Source organism: Mytilus trossulus, chromosome 6 (assembly GCF_036588685.1).
Source record: "Mytilus trossulus isolate FHL-02 chromosome 6, PNRI_Mtr1.1.1.hap1, whole genome shotgun sequence".
Lineage (NCBI taxonomy): Eukaryota > Metazoa > Mollusca > Bivalvia > Mytilida > Mytilidae > Mytilus > Mytilus trossulus.
In genome coordinates, this window is record NC_086378.1 from 87,615,957 (window position 1) to 87,639,443 (window position 23,487).

Consider the following 23,487-nt stretch of genomic DNA (forward strand, 5'->3'; position numbering starts at 1 on the left):
AAATTCATCTGTGATATCCTTTATTTCGAGTACGTTCAACAATGTATCAAAACGTTTGATTATTCAGAAAAATGATATCATCCATACAAAGCGTAATAGCTAAAAGTAAATTATTTTCAAAGTCTGCCTCACATGGACAAAGGAGCATAAGTACATGGTTTGTGATCAAATATTAAAACTGACAGTTATAGAATTATATTGGATTGACAACGAATTTCTTTTAAACAAATGTTTCATCTTAATGTTTATACCTTATCATATGTATCATCCATCTCATTCCAACCGTTAACTCCTGAGAGTACGTTCCCCCCCCCCCCCCACCCCACCCCCAAATCGAAACACCGCCCGACTGTTAAGACATATTTTCATTTTTTTAGACTTGTGGATGTTATAGTTGGTTTAATGTTGTTGTACTGATGTTTCATTGCCGTATATGTCCCTTCATCTCCGTGTATTTGTAGTTAAAGTCATTACCTAAAATACAGGTGAAATAGATGACGATAATTAAAATAGATAATTAAAATAAGGAAAAATGAAATTCAATATCATACCATATGAAATAATCATTGCAGTTACTAATTGCTAACTCTAAATACTGATTATGATGACAAGGAATAATGCCGTCCTTGAGGCTTATACCAGTTTATTAAGAAGATTTCATACAGCAACACAATAAACAGTATATAACATCGAAATCTTAAATCAAGTAGGCTGACAGACAGATAAGACAGGTGGAAAGTTGTCTGATAAGTAATCATACCGAACCAACTTAAGACCAGCGAGACAGATAGACATGCAGACAGATTTGGTAGGTGGAAAGTTGTCTGATAAGCAATCATACCGTACCATCTTAAGACCAAAGAGACAAACAGACAGACAAACAGACAGACAGATAAGACAGGTAGAGAGTTGACAGACAGACAGACAGACAGACAGACAGACAGACAGACAGACAGACAGACAGACAGACAGACAGACAGACAGACAGACAGACAGACAGACAGACAGACAGACAGACAGACAGACAGACAGACAGACAGACTTCTTATAGCAAATTCTGAATATATAGATTTTTAACAAGTTATAATACATTCTTTTATAATTTATTTATTTCAACTAAGAAACAGGCAACTTTTTGTCCAACTTTCTGCACACCAAGCAGGTGATGGCTTTTCAAAAGCAAATCCGGCAAATCCACTGACCGCCTCAAAGTATGTATATGCAGCTGCAGTACATTGGTAATGGGCTGGTAGTATAAATCTTTTGTTAACATTAGTGCAGGCACTTTTCATATTAGTGTGGAATGTTGAATCACAGTCTTCTTTAGTTTTCCCATAATGATCAGCCTGTAACATAAAAAAAATCGAAATACTAGGTGGTCGGATATGTATAAATCTTTATTTTTTTTTATTTTTTTTTACTTTTAATCTCATATTCAGTATCATAATATTGTTCATGATCTTTTATAGTACTTTCAAATTATTAGCAGGACGGTGATCATAGTCTGTACAATGATTAGTTCAGACGTCATAAATAATCAGGACTAGTGATAGTTATGAGGACACGTACTGGTTGACCAATTGTCTTGTAGACTGACTGGTTGACCAATTGTGTTGTAGGCTGACTGGTTGACCAATTGTCTTGTAGACTGACTGGTCCGGTAGACAATATAAGCACCCGAGTCTTTTCACTTATTTGTGTTGCCTTATTCATGTTACGCTATGTTTTTACACTAGTTTATCGGTCCAGACGTCATTATGAGAACGCTTTGTATTTAAATTATATTTTATTGGGGGGGGGGGGGGGGGGGGGGGGTCAAATTGCCATTATTTAGAATGGTGTGTATGTGCACTGGTTGGTCCAGTCATCAACATAAAGCACTGCGAGTCTGTGCACTGGTTTGTCTAGCTTATTAATTTTACAGTTTGTTCACTGAACGCATGTTTCAGAGGTCATTATGAGAAAATATTTTAAATGTGTTCTGACTATATATAACTAAGCTGACTAAGCTTGAGAAAGGGCCAAAGTTCATCAACTTCACCAAAGGAGGTGGATAGTCATCAAAAAACACATACAGCAAGCCAGTGGTAATCTAGCAACAGCAAATGACTGGGAGATGCAAGCCGACGTCGTGGGAAAGACCACCTTCCCAAAAGAGATTATAACAACAACCCTCCGACCAGGCATTGTGCTGTGGTCCAGAATCAGCAGACAGGTCATTCTTGTAGAGCTAACAGTGCCATGGAAACAAGTCTGGAAGAAGCCTGTTCAGGACTGTGTTCATTAGACGTTCGCGGTACCGCTATGTATGTATTGTAACGTCATGCCTTATGACGTTGAGATTTATGTGCAAATAGAGTTTAGAATCAATACAAGTAGAAACAGCTAGTATTTCTTATTGTGCCTAAAAAGTCTGATATACCACTCTAAGATAAAGCCCATGAAAGAAAGCTTGCCAAGAACCATTCAGGAATTAGCAACAGACATCCTAGAGAAGAATTGGAGGACATGGTATTTCCCAGTGGAGGTAGGCTGTAGAGGCTTTGTTTCGTAAACATTATGGAGAGCCTTGGGGTCCCTATGACCAACTGGATCAGTAAGAAGAAGCTTGGTTGGAAAATTTGGTAAACAGGCAGAGGAAGCTTCTGGTTGGGAGAAGAGGAAGAGAGAAGAGGAGTGGAAGAGCTAGCATGTTCCTGCCTGAGTCTGATGAACTCAGTCGGCGCACCCCTGGAGATTGTCGTGGACAGCGCCGAAACAGTCGAGGAGAGGGGATCCACCTGATGACGGAACCAGCTGAGCAATTGCCATTATCTAGAATGATGTGTCTATGCACTGATTAGTCCAGTCGTCAATATATAAAAGCTCCCGAGTCTGTGCACTGATTTTTCTAGATATGTTGTTATAGTTTGTGCACTGATTGCATGGTTCAGACGTCACTATGAGAACGCTTTGAATGTGTTCTGACTGGGTCAATTGTCATAATTTCGGATGCTGAGTCTGTGCAGTAATTGGTCCATTCTTCAGTTTTAAAACTGAGTCTGAGTGTGTGCAGTAATTGGTCCAGTCTTCAGTTTAACACTGAGTCTGTGCAGTAATTGGCCCAGTCTTCAGTTTTAACACTGAGTCTGTGCAGTAATTGGTCCAGTCTTCAGTCTTAACACTGAGTCTGTGAAGTAATTGGTCCAGTCTTCAGTTTTAAAACTGAGTCTGAGTGTGTGCAGTAATTGGTCCAGTCTTCAGTTTTAACACTGAGTCTGTTAAGTAATTGGTCCAGTCTTCAGTTTTAACACTGAGTCTGTGCAGTAATTGGTCCAGTCTTCAGTTTTAACACTGAGTCTGTTCAGTAATTGGTCCAGTCTTCAGTTTTAACACTGCGTCTGTTCAGTAATTGGTCCAGTCTTCAGTTTTAACACTGAGTCTGTGCAGTAATTGGTCCAGTCTTCAGTTTTAACACTGAGTCTGTGCAGTAATTGGTCCAGTCTTCAGTCTTAAAACTGAGTCTGTTCATTGATTGTTTCATACACCATTGTTAAGACACTAAGTCACGTGTACTGATTAGTTACTAGTACGATGTCATTATAAGACCCCGAGTCTGTTCTGGTTGGTCCAGTCTTCATTATCAGGATGTTGGGTATGGATAATGAATTGATTGGTTGAGTTGTTGAATAGGACACTGAGTATGAGCTCTGACTTGTCCAGTATTCATTTTTTAGGATATCGAATTTGTGCAATGTAATTTACGGGCTAGCCTTTGGCTTGGTCCCAGTACAAACCCAGTACATATATACTTACACAGAAGTAGCAGATATCATGTCTGTTACATGATGGTGTAAACGTATCTTGATAAAATAAATGGATCCCTAATGGAATACTACAGCCATTTACATACTGGTTAGTCTGACATTTATCTCCACGTGCAAACCATGGTGACAAACACAACAGTGTTATCAGGGAGATACAGCTAAACATGATCTGCAAAAAACCAAAGTACAATGAAATGTTGAAAAGAAAAAACATTCACTTACTAGTATCTAGTCTGGGGTTAATATATTTTAAACCCTTCTTTAGGGTAATGAAATACAATGTCCTTTGATGTTCTAGTAACTGCTTCACCATTTTAAGCAACTATAACTGATAATTATGAATAAAAAGTGACTGAAAAAAAAACCTGTAACACCGCATTTGTAAATTACAAACACAGTAGAACCAAAAGAAAGAGTTTGGCAGCCGCATTATATAATTACGTATCAGCAGAAAAACGATCGGAGCAATCATTTTAAACAAAACTTTCATTTCAATGCATTACGATTTATTTACTTTCGGTTATAAAACAACTGTGTTTTTTTCTTTAAATTTTACTTTTATATAAGAAAACCATATTAAGGACACTGGTCATCCAACAAAGGTCTTTAAGTCGGTTCTTCTGTTCAAATTTATCCACATATCTGATGTACGGTAGGATATTCTGTCATTGGTTATAAAACAAATACTAACGAGAACAAACAGTAGAACTTACCTCTCGTACAATGGCTAGTAGTTCCTGATTACCGTAGTTCGTGACTTTATCATAAGTACTTTCTGACCTATGGTAACTATATCGGTCTTGTTCTGTCCTGTCATTTGGGAAGAATGTCACATTGTGGCAGGATATCAACATCCTGATGTTAAACTGATAGAAATTAACAAAGACAGTATTCTAATTGACAAAATGGTAATAGTGCGTAAGCTAAAATGCTTTCTGGATATTAATTTTTATTGAACGTGTTTCCTGGGAAATATATGTCTGTTTTATTTCATTAAACGACTAAATTTCTCTGTATATTGGTTTCTACCAAAAAATTACTCCAAAGGATAACGTACGGATATACTTTATGTAAAAGGCCTCAAACGTCATATATTTAAAATAATACTTCGACTCCTATATGTTATACATGTTCAAAAATTTCTAGGAACTCTATATCTTCATATTAATATCCCCCCACCCCCCTGAAATGCATGAAATATTTGTCACTGGATGTTATGTTATCAACCGTAAAATCCATCTCACAAGTAAGTAGAAGAAAACTCAACAAGTTCGAGTCAAATTATCAACAACAAGTAAACATCACGATTTCGGTGGTAATTCATGGTCAAAATAATTTATGCCAGAAGTTTTTTTTACACAAAAAGTTGTACTGAGTGAGTCCGTTCGAAACCACGCTGGGTGACTGCTCATTCTGGGTACCTAGATTGGCAAATACAATCTAGTGTTGTTGTCAACGAGACAACTATTCAAAGACCAACATGACAAGTATTTTTGTGTAATACTGTATTCTTGTGTAACTGTATTCTTGTGTAATACTGTATTCTTGTTTAATACTGTAATCTTGTGTAATACTGTATTCTTGTTTAATACTGTATTCTTGTGTAATACTGTAATCTTGTGTTATACTGTATTCTTGTGTAATACTGTAATCTTGTGTAATACTGTATTCTTGTGTAATACTGTATTCTTGTGTAATACTGTATTCTTGTGTAATACTGTATTCTTGTTTAATACTGTATTCTTGTTTAATACTGTATTCTTGTTTAATACTGTATTCTTGTTTAATACTGTATTCTTGTTTAATACTGTATTCTTGTTTAATACTGTAATCTTGTGTAATACTGTATTCTTGTTTAATACTGTATTCTTGTTTAATACTGTATTCTTGTGTATTACTGTATTCTTGTGTAATACTCTATGCACAAGAAAGTGAAAAAATCATATCTTCTCTCAATTATAAAATGATTAAGTAGTGCTATAAATCTGTCATTTCATACTGATAAGGCGACTGATATTATTACAACAAACAGATGTTTAAAACAAGAAATTGTTAAACTTTAAAAGTTTAGGGAAAATGCACAGGCACCTTGGGGGTTGACCCTCCCCCTTTTTTCTTAATTTTTTGTGTTAAATTATTTTTTATGGAAATGTTCTTGATGTTGTTTATCCTGACTTTTAAGATTAATTTGAAAACCCAGTTATTTTTAAATATTTTTTTTTTAATATTTTAATCTTGTAATTTATTGAAAAAAATAAATTTTGTAAAAAAAATCAAAATCACATATATATATAAGAAAAAAAGATACATTTCTTGATTGGTATTGTGTATTTATTATAATCTCTTCTTGCAATTGTCACCTATAAATTGAGAAAGAAACCATGTGGCATCTGTGAACTAACATAATATAATTGATGTGACAGTTTAATTTGAAAATATTGTGTTTTGGAAGTGGTGCAGGAGATAAGTTCACTTTTTATTCAACATCATTTTGATGCAAATTCTTGGGCTTAGTTTGAAGACTGTGTAATACTGTATTCTTGTTTAATTCTTGTGGTTTTTAACAGAACTTTGATTCCTTCTGCAATCCTGATGAATGAATATAGCATTGGTGGTACGGACAGTATTTCCTTTTATGTGAATGATACACCAAATCGTCCTTGAATACTAGGTCAATACATGCAATTACTAGTATAATAAAACATTAACAAACATTCTGACTTGTGACCAAGTTGGCTTATTGCTGAAAGCTTTATATGATAACTCACACTTGCTCATATCCACGTTTACTCTAGTGGGTTCTTGTCTCAATTTCAATCATACCGTCATCTTCCTTTTTTAGGTGGAGATACATTTATTTTGGTAATGAAGTAAAGTTGGTTTTTTTATTTTTCAATTGAAACACGTTTCATCTACTAGTCTTTCAGAGTTTTTTTTGTGCATCACACAAGTACATGAACAAAACGTGAAGAACTCGGTTACACGAGTTCCAAAATTTATGCAATTGAAAATCGACTATCTTTTTTAATATCAACTCATAAAACTCGATCCAGTTTTTAAATAAATTCTACTTTGGTGCTATGAAATGGAAAGGATAGGTTTTAAAATTCATGATAAATCTTTCTCAAATGCACATGACAAAACTAAATGAGCAAAAGAACAGTGACTGTATAGCAGTTCTTTGTCTCAAAGTCACAGTAAGGTCTTTTCTTAGCTTCTGCAATAATGGTTTGTGAAAAATAGCATTTTAGACTCATACAAGGAAGTAGTATGATTGACATGTATACGTTTATTATCGACAAAACAATTTTTGAAGACAATATTGCACAAAACTTTTTTTTTATAATTGAGAATTAGGAATTGAGGTGTTAAGTGCACAAAAAAATAGACGGACTTTCCCCCATGAAAAATGAGAGAAGAAAATAAAAACATGTGAATGATATGTTTATATGTGCTGGCAAATGAAGCGAAGGATGAAAAGGATATACCACTTTTATTAAAGCAAGAGAGACAAACTAAACAACGCATGTTCTAGTCCAACTCTCACTACACCACGATGGCGACGTTGTCTGGAAAAACAAGGCACCAAATCCTTTAACTGATTCGTAGAAAGTCAGCGCAGATGCCTTGCATGCAGCATGGTCTGGTAGTAAAAATCTTTTACTCAAACTATTGCATGCTGTCTTCATATTTTGATAAAACTCCGAGTCACACTCTGCTTTTGTCTTTCCAAAGTGGACTCCCTGTCAACATATATAAAGTACAATAAATAATAGATACATACAAGGCAATAACAAAAGTAAGCTGAATGTATGATTTATATGACATTTCAGTGAGGATATCAGAAGATTGTTATGCAGTTTAAACTTTAAAAAGCATGTAATTCTATTTAATTACGGAATAAGATAAGATCAGATAAGATAAGATATTTTTATTTCCTAATCATAGGGCTCATAACAAGCATTTAATCACACAAAGTAAAAATAAAAAGCCTTTCTCTCCCACTTGCATACATACACTCACACATACAACTATCGTTCTGATTAAGGATGATTGATTTAACAGTACAACATGTAAATGAAAAAAATAGAATACATATAAAAATAGTTATGTTGTGTTGCAGTGCTGTTTAGTCATCGTGTTTACATATGTTCCTATTATCAAAGCCCTTCAGTACTTATACTTTGTCCGAAGCATCTTTTTAATTGATGAGAAAATACAGTTGCCCTATCATGTAACAATACTTACACACTTATAGCACATGTCGTGTAAGTTACAAGATGGTGTAAACTTTTGTTTGTAGAAGAAAGGCATGTGGAAAGGGAGGCTGCATCCATTGATGTACGGGTTAGACTGGCATGTTTCTGCTGCAATCAATGGCAAAACGCAGAGCAGAACAGTGACCAAGCTTATTGCAGACATATCTGGAAAAGTGACGAAGTAATAATAAGAATATTAAAATATCCAAATAAGGAGATGAATAACCATGCAGGGCTTTTTATACTAGAAAGTCCCTGGAATAACTGACCATAATAATGACAAATATCTGCTGGTTGAATCAATAGAGATATAAGTCAAGAGGAAGTATATCATTAAGGTTTTAAGTGTATTATAGTCCATACTATAATAAGACAACAATGTTAACAACAATATCAGGTAGAAGTATTGGCTATCTTTAACAGTATGTTTAGCCATATGTAGCTCTCGCATGCATTATAGTTGTTTTTTCTCTGTATTTTATGGTATATATGAAAGTATCTTCTTATTGACAGAGTTAAGGACAGCCATGTAGCACTTCAATTATATATATAGTATTTTAAGAAGTACTTTTCTTTTCTTGAAAAAGTTATTGGTCTTTTAAACCTTTAAATTGGTAACATATTTTATAAAGTATCAAATTTATAAAAATAACAGTCGAGAGAAACTCTATAATGTATATTTAGACGGTTTCATTCCGTAGTTTACGCAGAATTTAACAGACTGACGCGCGTAAAAATTCCAAACAGATGGTTATTCCTAGACGGTAAAAAAGTTATTCAACTAATAACGCTTTATTTATTTGCTGAACGTCCAGTGGCAAATGTTTGAAAGCTAGTTGAAATGATCCCTTTACGATGTCATAATTTGAATATTTTTTCAACCATAATTGCATATGATGACTTACCTAGATCCCGACCAAAACCTTGAAACGTTCACCAGTTATATCTACATATAAACCAAAGTATAAGATAAGAGTTAGCCTGAAATCAGTAGAACGAACCGAAAGATATATCATTAGTATCGCCTTTAATTTGGAAATCTGTACAAACGCAATTCTTCAGAGTTTTTTTTCTTTTCAAATGTTTCATGTAAAAACAAAAAAAAAAATAACGTTTTTTTTTTACGAACAGCATGAAGTTCCTAATTTTTATCAGAGATACACATATTTCACAATATATGTGCCTGCATGTCTTCATTTTTATTGTCAACACTTTTGACGACCCATTCCGGAACGACATTTCAAGTCTGTGTATACTTTGACCTATTTGGCCATAGCTTATCTTCAATGATAAAATATCTTTAATCATGATGTCTGGGGTTGAAGTCATAAAACTTTGCTCAGTGCTCGGAGTACGAAAATCATGCTCGAAACATGAAATGCAACATTTTGATTGGTTGATTTTCGAGTACGAGTACAAAAACAGACTCGAGAGTTTTATGACCACAAGGCCTTGTATGTCAAGCAGCATTTACCATTCTAAGTTTGTTATGTAAAATAAGAAGACATAGTATATGATTGCCTTTGATACAACTATACACCGGCAAAGACAACAGAATACGAGGACTGATGATCACTGATCATCCAGTTATACAACCTTTTTTCTTATTTCAGAATTTCTGTTTCTGTTGTAAGTTTATTGTTTGTGCACTTTGTAAAATAAAATTTTGTTCAATACTAAAGAATGATATGATCAAAAGGTCAACAAGCGACCTTCAACAAAGAACAAATCGCTTTTTTCTAAAAGACTATAGTACGCTGTAAATGTCCAATTTTGTACATGTAAACCGCTCATAAACATACAGTAGGACAACCGAAAGCGCCTGAGTAAGTGAAACTTTTTTACATTCAATATAAAATCAAACAGACCTGTTCATCTAATTGCACGTGGTCGTTATCTGTTTATATGACAGTCGGAAGTTTTTTGGATATCATCTCGATGGTTGATTAGCATGCTTTACTAAAAGAATAGAAAAGTATGGATCATCGTGTTATTTCTAAGCTACAATTCGTGCAAAATTGACAAAATTTGCAGATTATTCATGAAAAAAAAGCACTTATCAGTCAATAAAAAAGCAATTTATGAGAAACAAATTTGAAATACAATATGAGAAGATAGGTTTTATGTTTTAGGAATATTTGAATTATATTGAGTTACTCCCCCTTAAACTGCGAAGTTGAAATATTGATTCAAACAAAGGCAAATAATTGGTATTTTTTAAAACAGTCTCAACCATTCAATAAATCACTTATTTTTTCTTTGTTCAAATAAACTGTTCTATACATTTATTGTCAAAATGTCTCAAAATTTGCAGATTTAAGCAAAAGACAGATGTTTAAGAAATTAAAGCCATACCTTAATGTATGTTTAAGACATACCATCACCATCGATGGGGTATCAAACACCCTGTGACCGACCATGCAAGGGCTGTTATACCAGTCAAGGTCAACATTCCCAACGTCAGTTTTCAACCATCATATAGTCAAGCAGTCAGTTCATGCAGTAATGAATGACTATAACATGAACTATGATGCCACCACACTTTATGTAAACTTACTCAACAGTGGCATTGACAGGGAGACTGGAGCTTTTCTCTTTTCTAACATCGGATTTATTAGTCACTCATTGTAGATGTTATCATGGTGCTTTTGGAACATTTTTTTAACTGATAGGTAGCAGTTATCCAACAGTGTCCAGTGGCGGATCCAGGAATTTTCATAAGTGGGGGCCCGCTTCAGTGATTCCCTATATAAGCAACCAATTTTTTCCCAAACAGGGGGGCCGTGCCCCACTCCCCCCCTAAATCCGCCTCTGGTGTCATTTTAAACTGTAACAAATTAGTGAGCTGTACCCGAGGGACATAAAACTTTTATGATAGATTACACCTCTGGGGACTTATTAAGTCAATTAGGTTGATTAGTAGACTAGTTGCTTTACAGCAGATCTATGTGGTGTTGGTTAGACAACCCTTCAATACAACAGAACACCATACAAATATTCCATACACAAAACATAGGTGACCTTTTGCTAACAGTATTTGAGAAACATATTTAACCATGAAAACTCAATATTGACCAATGAACCATGAAAACAGAGTCAAGGTCATATGAGCACTGCAAGACAGACATGAACACTCTACAATACAGAGTAGACTTATTCAAGTTATTACTTTTCATAACAGATAAGTGGGCAGAACCATGAAAACTAAACATTGACCAATGAACCATTAAATGAGGTCAATTTCAGATGAAACATACAAGATAGATATGTATACCTTGATATCATAATATCATTCAATAAACAAAAGATATTGGCTCCATTGCTTAAGAAATTGACCAAACCGTAAAAACTAAACAAATGACCCATGGAAATTGGTGCAAGGTCAGATGAATTCAAAGTTATACAAGTCTATCATGATACTAATATGACTTATTGCTTATATTTACTATCTGAGATACAGACCTGACCATCATGAAATGAAAACATTACCTTGATCCAGCTGCCTTGATCACCAATCCATAAAATGAGGTTGAATTCATGTCACTTCTGTCTGACAGACAAGTACCCTTACAATGCAGACTGTTCCAGGGAGATATGTTAGTACCCTTACATATGTCAATCAGACTATGAATCAAAGTGTGTGTGAGCACTGGAGGATAAAGATTGCTAACTTAGCAATTTTGAGAATTTAAAACAAAACATTGATTTATAAGTAGGAAAGGCCCATAATAAATTTGAGTTGGAGTTATCTTTCTTTGATCATGATTGTACATTTAGAAGATTTAGGAATCAAGTGATTGCATTTTATGCAATCTTTACACAAAATCAGAATAGAAGACTACATATCATTTTTATGCATTTTTATAGTTTTTAAGAGATGTTAAGTTACACCTTTTTTAAGTTTACCAAATGTAACTAATACAAGATTAGTCAACAGACAAAATGAGAATAAATTAACACATGCGATCAAACATGCTAACATGATAACAAATTTAACTTAACACATAAAGTACACATATTATAATACATTACAAGATAAATACCTAAATCATAATAAATAAATTGCTTTGTCAAATGCCTCTAGATACAACCGCAGAGGTCCAACCCTGAACCTTTGGGGCAAAAATGGACACAATATTCAAGCTTGATACAGGTTTGAATTTCGATTGTAATTAAATATTTGACATATAATAGATTTCTGAAACAGAATAACTGTAGTTTAAGAACCTTGAATTGAAATGGTTATATGATTTGAATTTATACTAAATTTTTGCCCCATCCAAAAATTGCAAAAACAGTTACCTTTTTTATTTTATTTTGTGCAATACACTATGCTTTACACTGTTTCATATTGACCCCAACCAAAAAAATGCATTTTTTTTTTTATTATAGAATTTATATATATGAATTTTTTTATTTAATTTCTGATATCTGAAATGAGAAAAAATCCCCCCCTTTTCCAAATTTTTGTTTCACCTCCCCCTGTCTTTTTAAAAAAAAAAAATCTTTCCCTCAAGCTATGGTCATGATTTCTATTCAAATTTCTATTGGATAATTACCCATTTAAATACATGATAAAAGTCTTATAATAGAAAATAATATTCCTTAATTAATCGAAATTTAGTAGAGACTTCTAAAAGTAAATTGACAGCTTATCACCTGGAGAAAATACCATATTTCTTAATATAGAAACCCATACACTTAAACTAAAGTTATTGTCTGGAAACTAGAAAAATGCCTTTTTGGGCCTCTTTTTGGCCCATAATTTCTAAACTGTTAGGACCATAACCCCCAAAATCAATCACAATCATCCTTTTGTGTTTATGTTCCAGACCATATTAGTATTTGGACCATACACGTATGGTCATGACCATATGGGTATATACTCATATGGTCCAGAACACTTATAAACCTTGTGTTTAAATTTCATAGATTACTATTTACTTTTAAATACGAAAGTCCTTGTCCAGACTGTCTTCTGACAACGCTGACAACAACGTGATATCAATATACGACCATAAAATTTGTTTGGGAGCATTTAAAAAATACTTTTAAAAAATAGCTCTTAACCATTGATAACCATTGCCTAAAGTAAAGGAATTGGCTTTTTTCTATCTATCAAAAGTGTTTTTAGAAATGACCCCATGACCATAACTTCCTATTAGGTGTCAATGCATTATTAGTGGTGCCCATCTTATTCTTGTAGATTTTCTTTAGTACAGGTGAACCATAAATTTAAGTGTACATTGACATCAGGTTTCAATGACAAATTTTTTTTTTATCGGTCCACTAAAATTGGCACACAAAAATAAATCCACAGTAATTGAGAAAAATAAGAAAGTAAATACAAGACAAAACACCTGGAATGTTAAGAAACAAAAAAGAAGTGCTTCATTTGGCAGTCTGAAGAAATGTATCTGACTGTTTAACTACGATAGCTTGGTGTTTTTTCAACTCGTTTTCTATACGTGTAATATGTATTTCTGTCAAAGATGCATACGGCTCTCCTAATTCATGTATCTGTTTATTCTTCATTAAGACAGATGGTTCTTCTGATTGGGCAGCTATATCATGTGACTTTTTGTTTTTTACTTGTGCAGACGACTGTCCTGGTTGGATTGGTTCTTCATGGGACTTTTTGTGCTTCATCAAGCCCCATTGATCAACAAACTTATTTCCACATATAGTGCATTTATAAGGCTTTTCTCCAGAATGCATTCTTAAATGTCGCTTCAACCCTACACTAGAAGTCAGCACTTTATTACAAATCTCACAGGGGAGATAATCACCACCGTAATGTGTTTTGACATGTCTTTTCAAGTCACCAGGCATGGAGAAGGCTTTAGAGCAAATATCACACTTATGTGGTTTTTCTCCTTTGTGAGATCTTTCATGTCTAATAAGACCACTTTCAGCACAGTACCTTTTATTACAAATTTCACATTTGAATTGTTTAACACCTGGTTTCTCTCCATGCACTCTTTCATGTCGTTGAAGGTCACCTTTAGTTCTGAATTTCATGTCACATTCCTGACATTTAAATGGTTTAACACCAGTATGACAGGTAGAGTGTCTTATAAGGTATGTATTCTTGATGAAGGATATTCCACACACATCACATTTAAATGGTTTTTCTGCATTCTCTGAGTGTGTATACAAATGGTTTTCATATGTTTCTTTGATTCTGAATGACTTTCCACAGACTTCACATAAGTGTGGCTGTTTAGTAGAATGTCTTTTTACATGACTTGCTAATTTTTTCTGTGTTTGAAATGTTTTATCACACTTTTCACATTGGTATGATTTATTTTTATGGTTTTTCATATGTTCTTGTAATGTATTTCTATTGGAATACACTTTAGAACAGATTATACATCCATATGTTTTGGGCTTTTTGTCCACAGTACTTTTATCTGTTAAGTTTTCTTTGAGACTGTTTTTTGTAGAATTTCTTGTTTTTGGTCTTTCATATACTGGTAGACCTTTTGGCTTATTCTGACTCCCCCCATCTGACTTTTCTTTATTGTCTTCCACCATTTCAAGACTGGCTAAGATTTCCTTACATGTTTCGTCATCTAGTTTTAGAGCTGTTTCCATCTGATTAATTTCTTCTTCTGTGATACTCTGATCTACATCTGAATCTGATTCCTCCATGCTACTTATATTATCATAATCATCCTCACTGGTTTCTAAAGCAGATTCATCCATTTTATTTTCACTTTTGGAATCACCATTGTCATTTTGTTCAGTAATATTTTTGCTAGTCTTATTTTTAGAAAATTTATGGACTAAGACTTTGGTTAATGGAACCATTTTCATTTCATTCATTATATTTATTTCCTCTTCTAGTAATTCCCCATTGCTGATTTCCTTTTCTGGTTCTGCTGACTTTTTGATGTTAATTTGTCCATTTTCATCTTGAACTTCTTTCCTTATCTTATCATTTTCTAATGTCTTTTGACTATTAACCACATGTGACCTTTCTGTCACCTCTGACATTGTTGTTTTATCAACATTCACTTCTGAAGATAAATCTTTTGGGTTTTCTATTCCAGATAATACAGTAAGTGGTGCTATTACAGAAGGTTTTGGTTCACTAACCACATCTTTTATTTCAGATGCTGTAAAAATGACCTTGGGTAATTTAATTGTAGGAGGAAGGACAACTGTTTCCCTGGATACTGGTACCTTAACAGTTTTGGATACTGGTACCTTAACAGTTTGTTCTGGTTCTGGTTCCAGGAAATCATCCTCAGTCATTGTTCCACAACTTCTGTCCTCAATTTGTTTAAGTTTTTCATCTTTCTCTGTATTTATGATAACTACGTTGTCGCTTTGCTGTGAACAGACATCTTCCTGCAATTCAGGCTGTTCATCTGTTATTTTTTGTAATGTAATAGATTCAGCACTGACGATACTTTCAACACTACTGATCTTTTGTTCTGAGGTCCCATCAGTGAGTATATATAAATATTTGACACCATTGTCTGAAGTGAGTTCGATAGCAAGCTGTTGAACTTGATCTTCCTGTATTGTTTGTCCCACTGGTAAAACAAATTGGTGCTCCACATTATCAATTATACCATCAATAGTAATCTGTTGTTGGTTTTCTAATGGAATGCTGTTGTTATCCATTTCAGTAGGCTTATAATAGTTCCAGTAGGAGAACTACCTGAAAAAGAAAATTGTTTTCTATGTACATTGTATACAAATTATTTTACTCTTTAGTCTTTTTGTAATGTGTTATTGTATTTTCATTTACATGTATGCCATCAACCCCATTGGGGTATAATAGTGCTTTATTATTAATAAACTATATATTAAAAGATATAAATAATTTTTCAGAACATTATTTTAATTTATCTGACCTAATAAATTGTAAAGATGAATTCTGGAAACGCCTTTGAAATTATTTCCCTTTGACGTGTATGGTTAAAAGTAGTCTCCCCTGCATATTTAATCAAACTACTGGGGGTTGGAAATTTAAGTTTATAACAAAATAGTATGGATACTTAAAAATTTAAGGGATAAATTCACCAAAAACAAGGTAAGACAAGCATAGTTAGAAACCAAAATCGTTATTTACTTTAATTCCGAAGACCAATATTCCAAATTTTTCTTATTTGGCCGAAAATAATTTGCAAAAACTCACCAGTCTGAATAAAATTTTACTAGTCTGGGGATTCATACTAGTGGGTTACTGTGCAGACTGGCATAGTATTGTTAAGTACATTGAATGTAACTGTATGTGGTATACATGTACTTATAAAAAGATTATTCACAGCAAACAATGAAAAGAATAAATCAAAATAACAAAATTACATTCCAACTGTCTATATTACGCAAGCAATTTTAAAGAAAGATGCTTAAAGAAATCTGTACTGAATACAGGGATAGGGATTGATGGCTGCTACTACAAATGGCAATTTAAATGTTTTACTTAATACAGAAGCCACATTGGGCCAGCATTTAAACTATTTCTTTTCAAGGTATAACAGTCCGCAGGAAGACTTTTCAACCAGACACATTAATATAATTGAATTCATACCCAACCAGTCTTTGCCCTTACACCTATAAAATACTGTGTGTTAAGTAGTTAAGCAGCAGATACCAATTTTTAAGTCTTTGGTTTACCCAGCTGTGTCGTAATCTATGGTTCACTATGAAAACTGTCTAAATATGGAAAAATAAAAGGTGAAACTTACACGAATGAATAGAAAAATGAAATATGAAAAGATTGATTCCCATTTTTATATAATATAATATTATTTGCATAGTCATGATAGTAGAATACTGGAATGGAATGTATTAATTTATCTTCATTGATATCTGTTAACAAAATAATTGTTTTCAGTTGCTGTAGACAATAAATGACTAGACTCAGAATATAATAAATTAACTTGTAAATCCTTTAATTTTCAAGATTTAAAGTGTGTACATCATTGTTTTTATTAATTCGAAGCTGACTACTAATAAAAACATAATTTTTGTTTTTAATTATTAATCTATCAAAAGACAAGTCTCACAACAATCAGTGACAAATATTATGTCATAGACGTATTTACACTTGTATGCAAATTTGTCCGCCATTACAAAAAATCACACAGGTTCCCGTTAACTTTGACATCATAATTTAAAATATTTGATGTCACAATTAAACAAATTAAAAGTGATTGTTGCTTGACGTCAAAAGGTGATTCAGAGTCAATCTAAGGTCATTCAGAGGCAAGATACAGTTAAATACCAAAAGTTTAAATACGTTTATTGAACAACTAAGGATCCTAAAAAAGCTATCAACTTTTAAATATTTCCATATTATGTTTTCATAAATTTCAAGAATATAAACCATATAAATATCTGAATAAGTTTATTTAACTTCAATGCCCTGAATATTAATATTCTTTTAGTAGGGAGAACAGACTAAAAAGGCGAACAGACTCAATACCATTTTGGACAGGCAAATATCCACTTTTTGATTTGCTCTGACGTCCCACGGCACCAGCTTGTCAGGCAAAACACCTGTTGAATGTCAGAGTAATCTCGGACTATAGGTTACTTTAGAGATTGCTGTTTAGTGTTAAATACCTAGTCCAAATAATTATCACGTCTTGAAAGGCTATTATAATTTTTTTCTTTGACGCCTCTTCTTCTTCTTTCAGTAACTTCCTCCTGTGGTTAGGAGCACATCAATTTCTTGATTTTACACAATGGGCTTCTATGGGGACGAAGTCCCCAATAACAGTAGAAAATTCATTAAAAAAAAATCGGGAAAATTTCCCGAATTTTTCATTGTACTAATGAACTCAAAATCGTTCAATTTTTTTTATGTCATGTTTTGAAATCCTGGACCTGCGCAGAAATGTACAATGTACTTCCTTTTTCCGGTCTGGTGTTGTATGAATCTTTGAGAAAAATATATATTTATCAGTCTAGTATAAAATAGGAAGGAATGCAATACCAATTTCATTTTTAATAATTCTTAGATATGAAAAAACGTTACCTGATGATAGCGTTTCTTTGTTTCTCTGCATTTGACGTCATAGTTAAATAACGTCACAACTAAAATCCCTAACAACTGAACCAAAATCGGAAACGTTACGGTATTTCCGTTTCTTTGTTTTAACAAATATTTTTAAGTTACAAAAAAATAATTCATACAGACTTCGTCCCCATTTACAGGTAATGCCTGCATCATATTATTACACGGACTTATACAGCTAAAATCATTTTGTTATTTCACAGTATAAAACGCCTTACTTCGAAAAAAAATATAATAGCCTTTCAAGACGTCATAATTATTTGGACTAGTTGAAATTATACCGTACTTTGAAATTTAATGGTTAACCTTTACATTTAATATATTTAGTGTGGCATTTAACCTAATGGTTTTTAAGTCGGTGTGTATCTTGGCCATTAATTGGTCCTATTCGTAGTAAAGAGACACATTTGAATAGTTTTTAAAAAAATACCTGAAGAAAATATTTGTCCTTTTGATACCGGAAACTTCAATGGATGAATAATTCTTGAGTCGATTGGGTGATAATTTCCGCGTCTGTCAGCTGCTGTCCAAGTCGTCCTAATACAAACTCGGCCTACTACTATTTATATAAAGAACTAAAATCTCGATTGTTACTGACGTTATAAAAATGTAATGCTGACAGTTATTTTTTGAAATACAGATTAAAAAAAAACTTTTGAAATATTTACATGAAAAAAATATGTCATTGAAATCTTAGACTTTCAGTAAAATATACAAGGGTCGTAATGGGGATACCGGCTAGGTCCTTCTTATAACTGTATTTTTAGCTCACCTGGTCTGTCGTCGTTGTCAACATTTGACATTTTAAACATCTTCTAGAAAACTGCTCAAAATGGAATGAAACAAATATGGCATGAATTTTCCTTATGAGGCGCTGACCAATTGTTGTTACTTTGTTGCCGATCCAACATCCAAGATGGCCAACAGCAGGGGACTTTAATAGTTTAACGTTTTATGTAGGACCCTATGGGAAATGTATACAAATGTCTTCTTGTAGAGAACCACTGAATGGAAGAAACCAAGCATAGCATGAATGTTCCTTTTGAGGTGCTGACCAAGTGTTGTTACTTTGTAGCCGATCCATCATCTAAGATGACCACCAGCAGGGGACTTAGTTTAACAAAGGACCCTATTGGGAAATACATACATTCAAATGTCTCCTTTAAAAGAACCACTGAATGGAATGAAACCAAACATAACATCTGTTATTATTTTATCTTTTTTTATATGATTTCAAAAGCCCAAGTTGAGTTAGGTGAGCGACACAGGCTCTTGAGAGCCTCTAGTTTATTATAAGATAAATTATCTTGTTAAAAAAAATGATTATGCGATGAAAATTTGTGATTATGTGTAAGTAAGTAAGTAAATTTTATTTAGAGTCGGCATATATGTACATAATAGAGAAAACATGAGCTCTGGTGAGCTCTTTAACCGACTATCACATAAAAAATCATGCAGCATCATGCAAATACTACCAAATAAAACTGATAAAACATGCAATATAATGAAAGCAACTCTATTTGATTTGTGAGCCTCCAGAGTCAAAGCTCATGTGGCAAGCGCCTCTATGTGCATTGAAACGGGGGAATCAGCAAATCACTTGAAAATCATAAAAAATAACAGACTAAAAGCATAAAAACAATAAATAAATAAATATAAGCACTAGCATTTAATGGCAGATATATTAAAAAAAAATGCATAAAGCAAGTAGTTTCACCTCATCCTCACATGATATAGAAATACCATTCAAATCAAAGCGTTATCTGCTCTATGGTCGGGTGGTTGTCGCTTTGACATATTCACCATTTCCCTTCTCCATTTTCTCAATCTTTTTATCATGTGTTTGTTTTGCCAAGAGAGATAGCTTGAAATTTCTCTGGGTTGGCCTGCATTTTATTAGGAGAAAACCGCTGTATTAAATAATTGCTGTATTCCTCAAGAGCAGAAATTACATCTTGTAAGGAATTTCCAGACTTTGACAAAGTATTGTCATCAGCATAATTATATAAAGAACATTTTTTTTACAAAAAAGAACAAATCGTTAATAAAAATATTAAATAGGATGGGTCCAAGGATAGAACCTTGTGGTACCCCTTTAAATATGTCAAGCATACCACTTAAATTTTGGTTTACTTTCACACATTGTTTTCTTTTTGTTAAATAACTATATAACATATCAAGTGAGGATTTGGATAGACCATTAAGCTTTTAGTTTCAGTAGCAGTAAGTCATTTGATTGTTACTAAGACACATCCCAATTAGTGGCCTTTTTGCTTTTATGATTCAGATACCTGTTTTAGACAGCAACCATTTAATTTTCTGGCGAAGAACAAATTATTTTTTTAGCGACAAACCGAAAACAATTTTTTTTTCTATCAATTTTAGCATTACATATCTTGGGAGATGAATGTGAAACAAACATTTTTTTTTCTCAGGGTCCAAAACAAATTAATTTTTTCACCAAAACCTGGAAACAAGCTTTTTTTTCCCAAAAAAAACCATACCACACGCTATAAAACCAGGTTCAATCAACCATTTTATGCATAATAAATTTATTAGGACTTATATTTAGAAATTGACTATGAGTCAGTTGAAAACATAAACTTTACGACAAAAGAGATGATTTCAGCTTCCCAATTGTGACCTTTTCGTTTTTAAACCAAGAAGTTTTAACAATCACTTCGTAAATATGACGGACATCATGAGTTGGTTGACAGTAATAGAATATTTGTTATACAGATGATAATTGGATAAATTCCTTATGTCGTAACTACAATCCCCCTTCCCTTTTCATATGACAGCCTGATTTTCTTTCTCAAATGTCTTTCAGCACGCCACGGCCCATACTGGTCCTTAATTGTATTTAATGCAAGGAATCAAAGCTTTGGCTAAGTTACGACATGAGGAACATATCTGATATCATGAAACGGTTAAACGGTCATCCAGCTCATGACGGTGTCCGTAAAATATATGAAGGGATGATTTCACATTCACAATTTGGCACACTTTAATAGTTTAATAGCTTTCTTGTGAGCAGCACCCCTCTATCAAGGAAATCATGGTAGGAATAACAAGCCCGGGCATATCGTATCAATTTGGAGATGTATACGGCGTATACAGGCACTGCTGGAATCTTGCTACATAAAAATGGAAAGTTAATAATTGGGAAGCTGAAATTGTCTCTTTTGTCGTAAAGATTGCATTAACCGACTCTTGTCAATTTCTAGATGCAAGTCAAGATATGAGGCAGACTAGGCTTATCTGTTGTTTCCTTCATCTCTAGTTCCATGGTTTAGTTGAAGGATACTGCTAATTAGTATTGCCAATGTCTTATCTTTCTTCCAGAGAAGTTCCTGTGTGAACTCAGCCTCATAACAACAAAGAAACAAGTCAGCAATAAGAGGGGCATAATTGGTTCCAATTGGAATGCCGGGCGACAGTGTATTGAAAAATACGTTATCAAAAACATAACAAATATGTTGTCAAATAAGAAATCAAGCACCTTGACAATGTCAGTTTCGGAGAATTATAGTGAATTTTTACAAAGTCTGATTTTCCCTCCCTAAGACAAAATCCTTGTATCTGCGTTGCAACTTGGCCATTCTTTTTACAAAACTTGGCCACAATCATCATTGGTGTATCTTGTTCAAAAAATGTGTCTGGTGACCTGGTCAGCAAACCAAGATGGCCACCAATACTAAAAATAAGACATTGGGGTAAAATGTAGATTTTGGCTTATAAATCTGCAACCAAAGCATTTAGAGCAAATCTGTCATGGGAACAAAGCAATCTTCCTATTTCTGCCTTAGTTTCTCTTTCGTGAATTGATAGCTTTATAATATATGTTCCGTGGGCCGCAGCCAAAGATTTTTCTAATCAGATTTCCCAACTCTGTATTTTGTATCAAGTGACATCAATATTTTACAATTTTAGTAGACTATATACAGCTTCTGCAGGACATGAGGACGGTATCTTAAGCATTTCTTGTCAGTTTGTCTAAAACGTACTAAGCAGTTGTAACATCGTTTTCATGCATTGTGAATTTTTCAGCTATCAATGAACTTGTCCTATATTTTATATCCTTTATTAAAGATTGTGTAGGACTTATGGACTAACATGTTATTGTTTTTCATCAGTGAACTTAATCAGACAACCATTACAGATTTTCTTAAATCCGTTAGACAGGAATATGAACATGTGGCTGGAAAAGGGAGATGTAAACGACATCAGTTGCCTAACAAATTGTTTGAATCAAGACCAAGATATTTCTTTACATTTTCACATGGAAAGAAAATATATTTTTTATTGGGGCCTGATCGACGTGGGACCGGATCGACCTGTCTCATTTACACAGTTGTATATTAAACCCACATTGATTGGATACAAGGCAAAATTAAAGAATTAACTATTTCAATACTGGAATTTGACATGCATGGATAGTTCTTATTTGGTTCTTATTGGCCAATAGTTTCTGTGGAGACAATCAAAGTTGAAGTCTACTGATGAAGTTTATAAACAACCAGACATTTGAAGTTTGATTCGTCACTATTGCGACAGTCATATTTTATTGGTGTTGTGAGCTAGAGGGCCTGAAAAAACAGATAGTTGTGCAACATATTTCATAGAATTTTGCACCTTCAAATCACAATAATTGTGAGCACTTACAGGATGTGTGGTATGGCTTTCATATTGCTTTGTGCACTAAAAACAAACCATTTTAATAATACATCGTAATATTCATGCTTTTTAATGGCAGACAATACAGTATAGAATTTTTCACTGTTGAAGGTCCTACAAAGACTTATAATTGCTTACTACCACTTCATTTAAACACTGGTGGATAGTTGTCTCATTCACAATCCTACCACATCCTCCATTTTTTTATGAGAAAACAACAACAAATGGAAGTTTTTAACAACCTTGACTGGCTATGCTGACCCTTTTTATTTAAGGAAGAACAGTGATTTACTACACAATGCACTACTTTCTGCAACTTGTGTTTTTCTTATAAAATGGTTGTTTATTCCAAATATATGTACAACCGTCATTATGGAGACTATCTGTCAGATCATATATTTTTAACAAGTTGATAAGATCCAAAAGGTTTAAGCACTCAGTGCAGGTGTTTGCCTGTACTTAGTAAGTGGCAGATCCAGGGGGTCTAGGTTTTGGCCCCCCCCCCCCTTTTTTTTTTTTTTTACCATTGATGCTCTTGAATGAAGACATATGATTGGAACCTATCTTTTTAAAATGGCTGGATCCTACCCTGTTAGTAATACAACACACATGTAGATATAATGTAAGAATTTAGCCAGTGGTTCAAGATTTCCCCCCTGTGCAATGTGTGCAAACTTAACCTACATTAATTTAAAGCAAACTATTC

At 33.6% G+C, this 23,487-nt stretch overlaps 2 protein-coding genes across 2 annotated transcripts; both read right to left on the bottom strand.

Annotated features, from left to right (window-relative positions):
• Positions 1 to 1,097: 1,097 nt before the first annotated feature.
• Positions 1,098 to 3,976, bottom strand: LOC134723849 (group XIIA secretory phospholipase A2-like). Its single transcript, XM_063587388.1, has 2 exons — positions 3,796 to 3,976; positions 1,098 to 1,346 (listed from the first exon to the last, which is right to left on the bottom strand). Exons 1-2 carry the CDS (start codon positions 3,970 to 3,972, stop codon positions 1,113 to 1,115), a joined length of 411 nt encoding a protein of 136 aa, XP_063443458.1. The 5' UTR covers positions 3,973 to 3,976; the 3' UTR covers positions 1,098 to 1,112.
• A 7,604-nt stretch (positions 3,977 to 11,580) lies between these two features.
• Positions 11,581 to 18,628, bottom strand: LOC134722123 (zinc finger protein 286A-like). The gene is made up of 2 exons (XM_063585663.1): positions 18,535 to 18,628; positions 11,581 to 15,737 (listed from the first exon to the last, which is right to left on the bottom strand). Exon 2 carries the CDS (start codon positions 15,698 to 15,700, stop codon positions 13,457 to 13,459), a length of 2,244 nt encoding a protein of 747 aa, XP_063441733.1. The 5' UTR covers positions 15,701 to 15,737; positions 18,535 to 18,628; the 3' UTR covers positions 11,581 to 13,456.
• Between the last annotated feature and the right edge of the window lie 4,859 nt (positions 18,629 to 23,487).

What these genes read in the sequence shown, in the direction of transcription:
- LOC134722123 (XM_063585663.1), bottom strand. Translation starts at nt 15,700, where the DNA reads ATGGATAACAACAGCATTCCATTAGAAAACCAACAACAGATTACTATT.
- LOC134723849 (XM_063587388.1), bottom strand. Translation starts at nt 3,972, where the DNA reads ATGTTTAGCTGTATCTCCCTGATAACACTGTTGTGTTTGTCACCATGG. An exon ending in ATGATATCTGCTACTTCTGT is followed by an intron (nt 1,347 to 3,795) that starts GTAAGTATATAT and finishes TTTATGTTACAG; the next exon opens with GCTGATCATTATGGGAAAAC.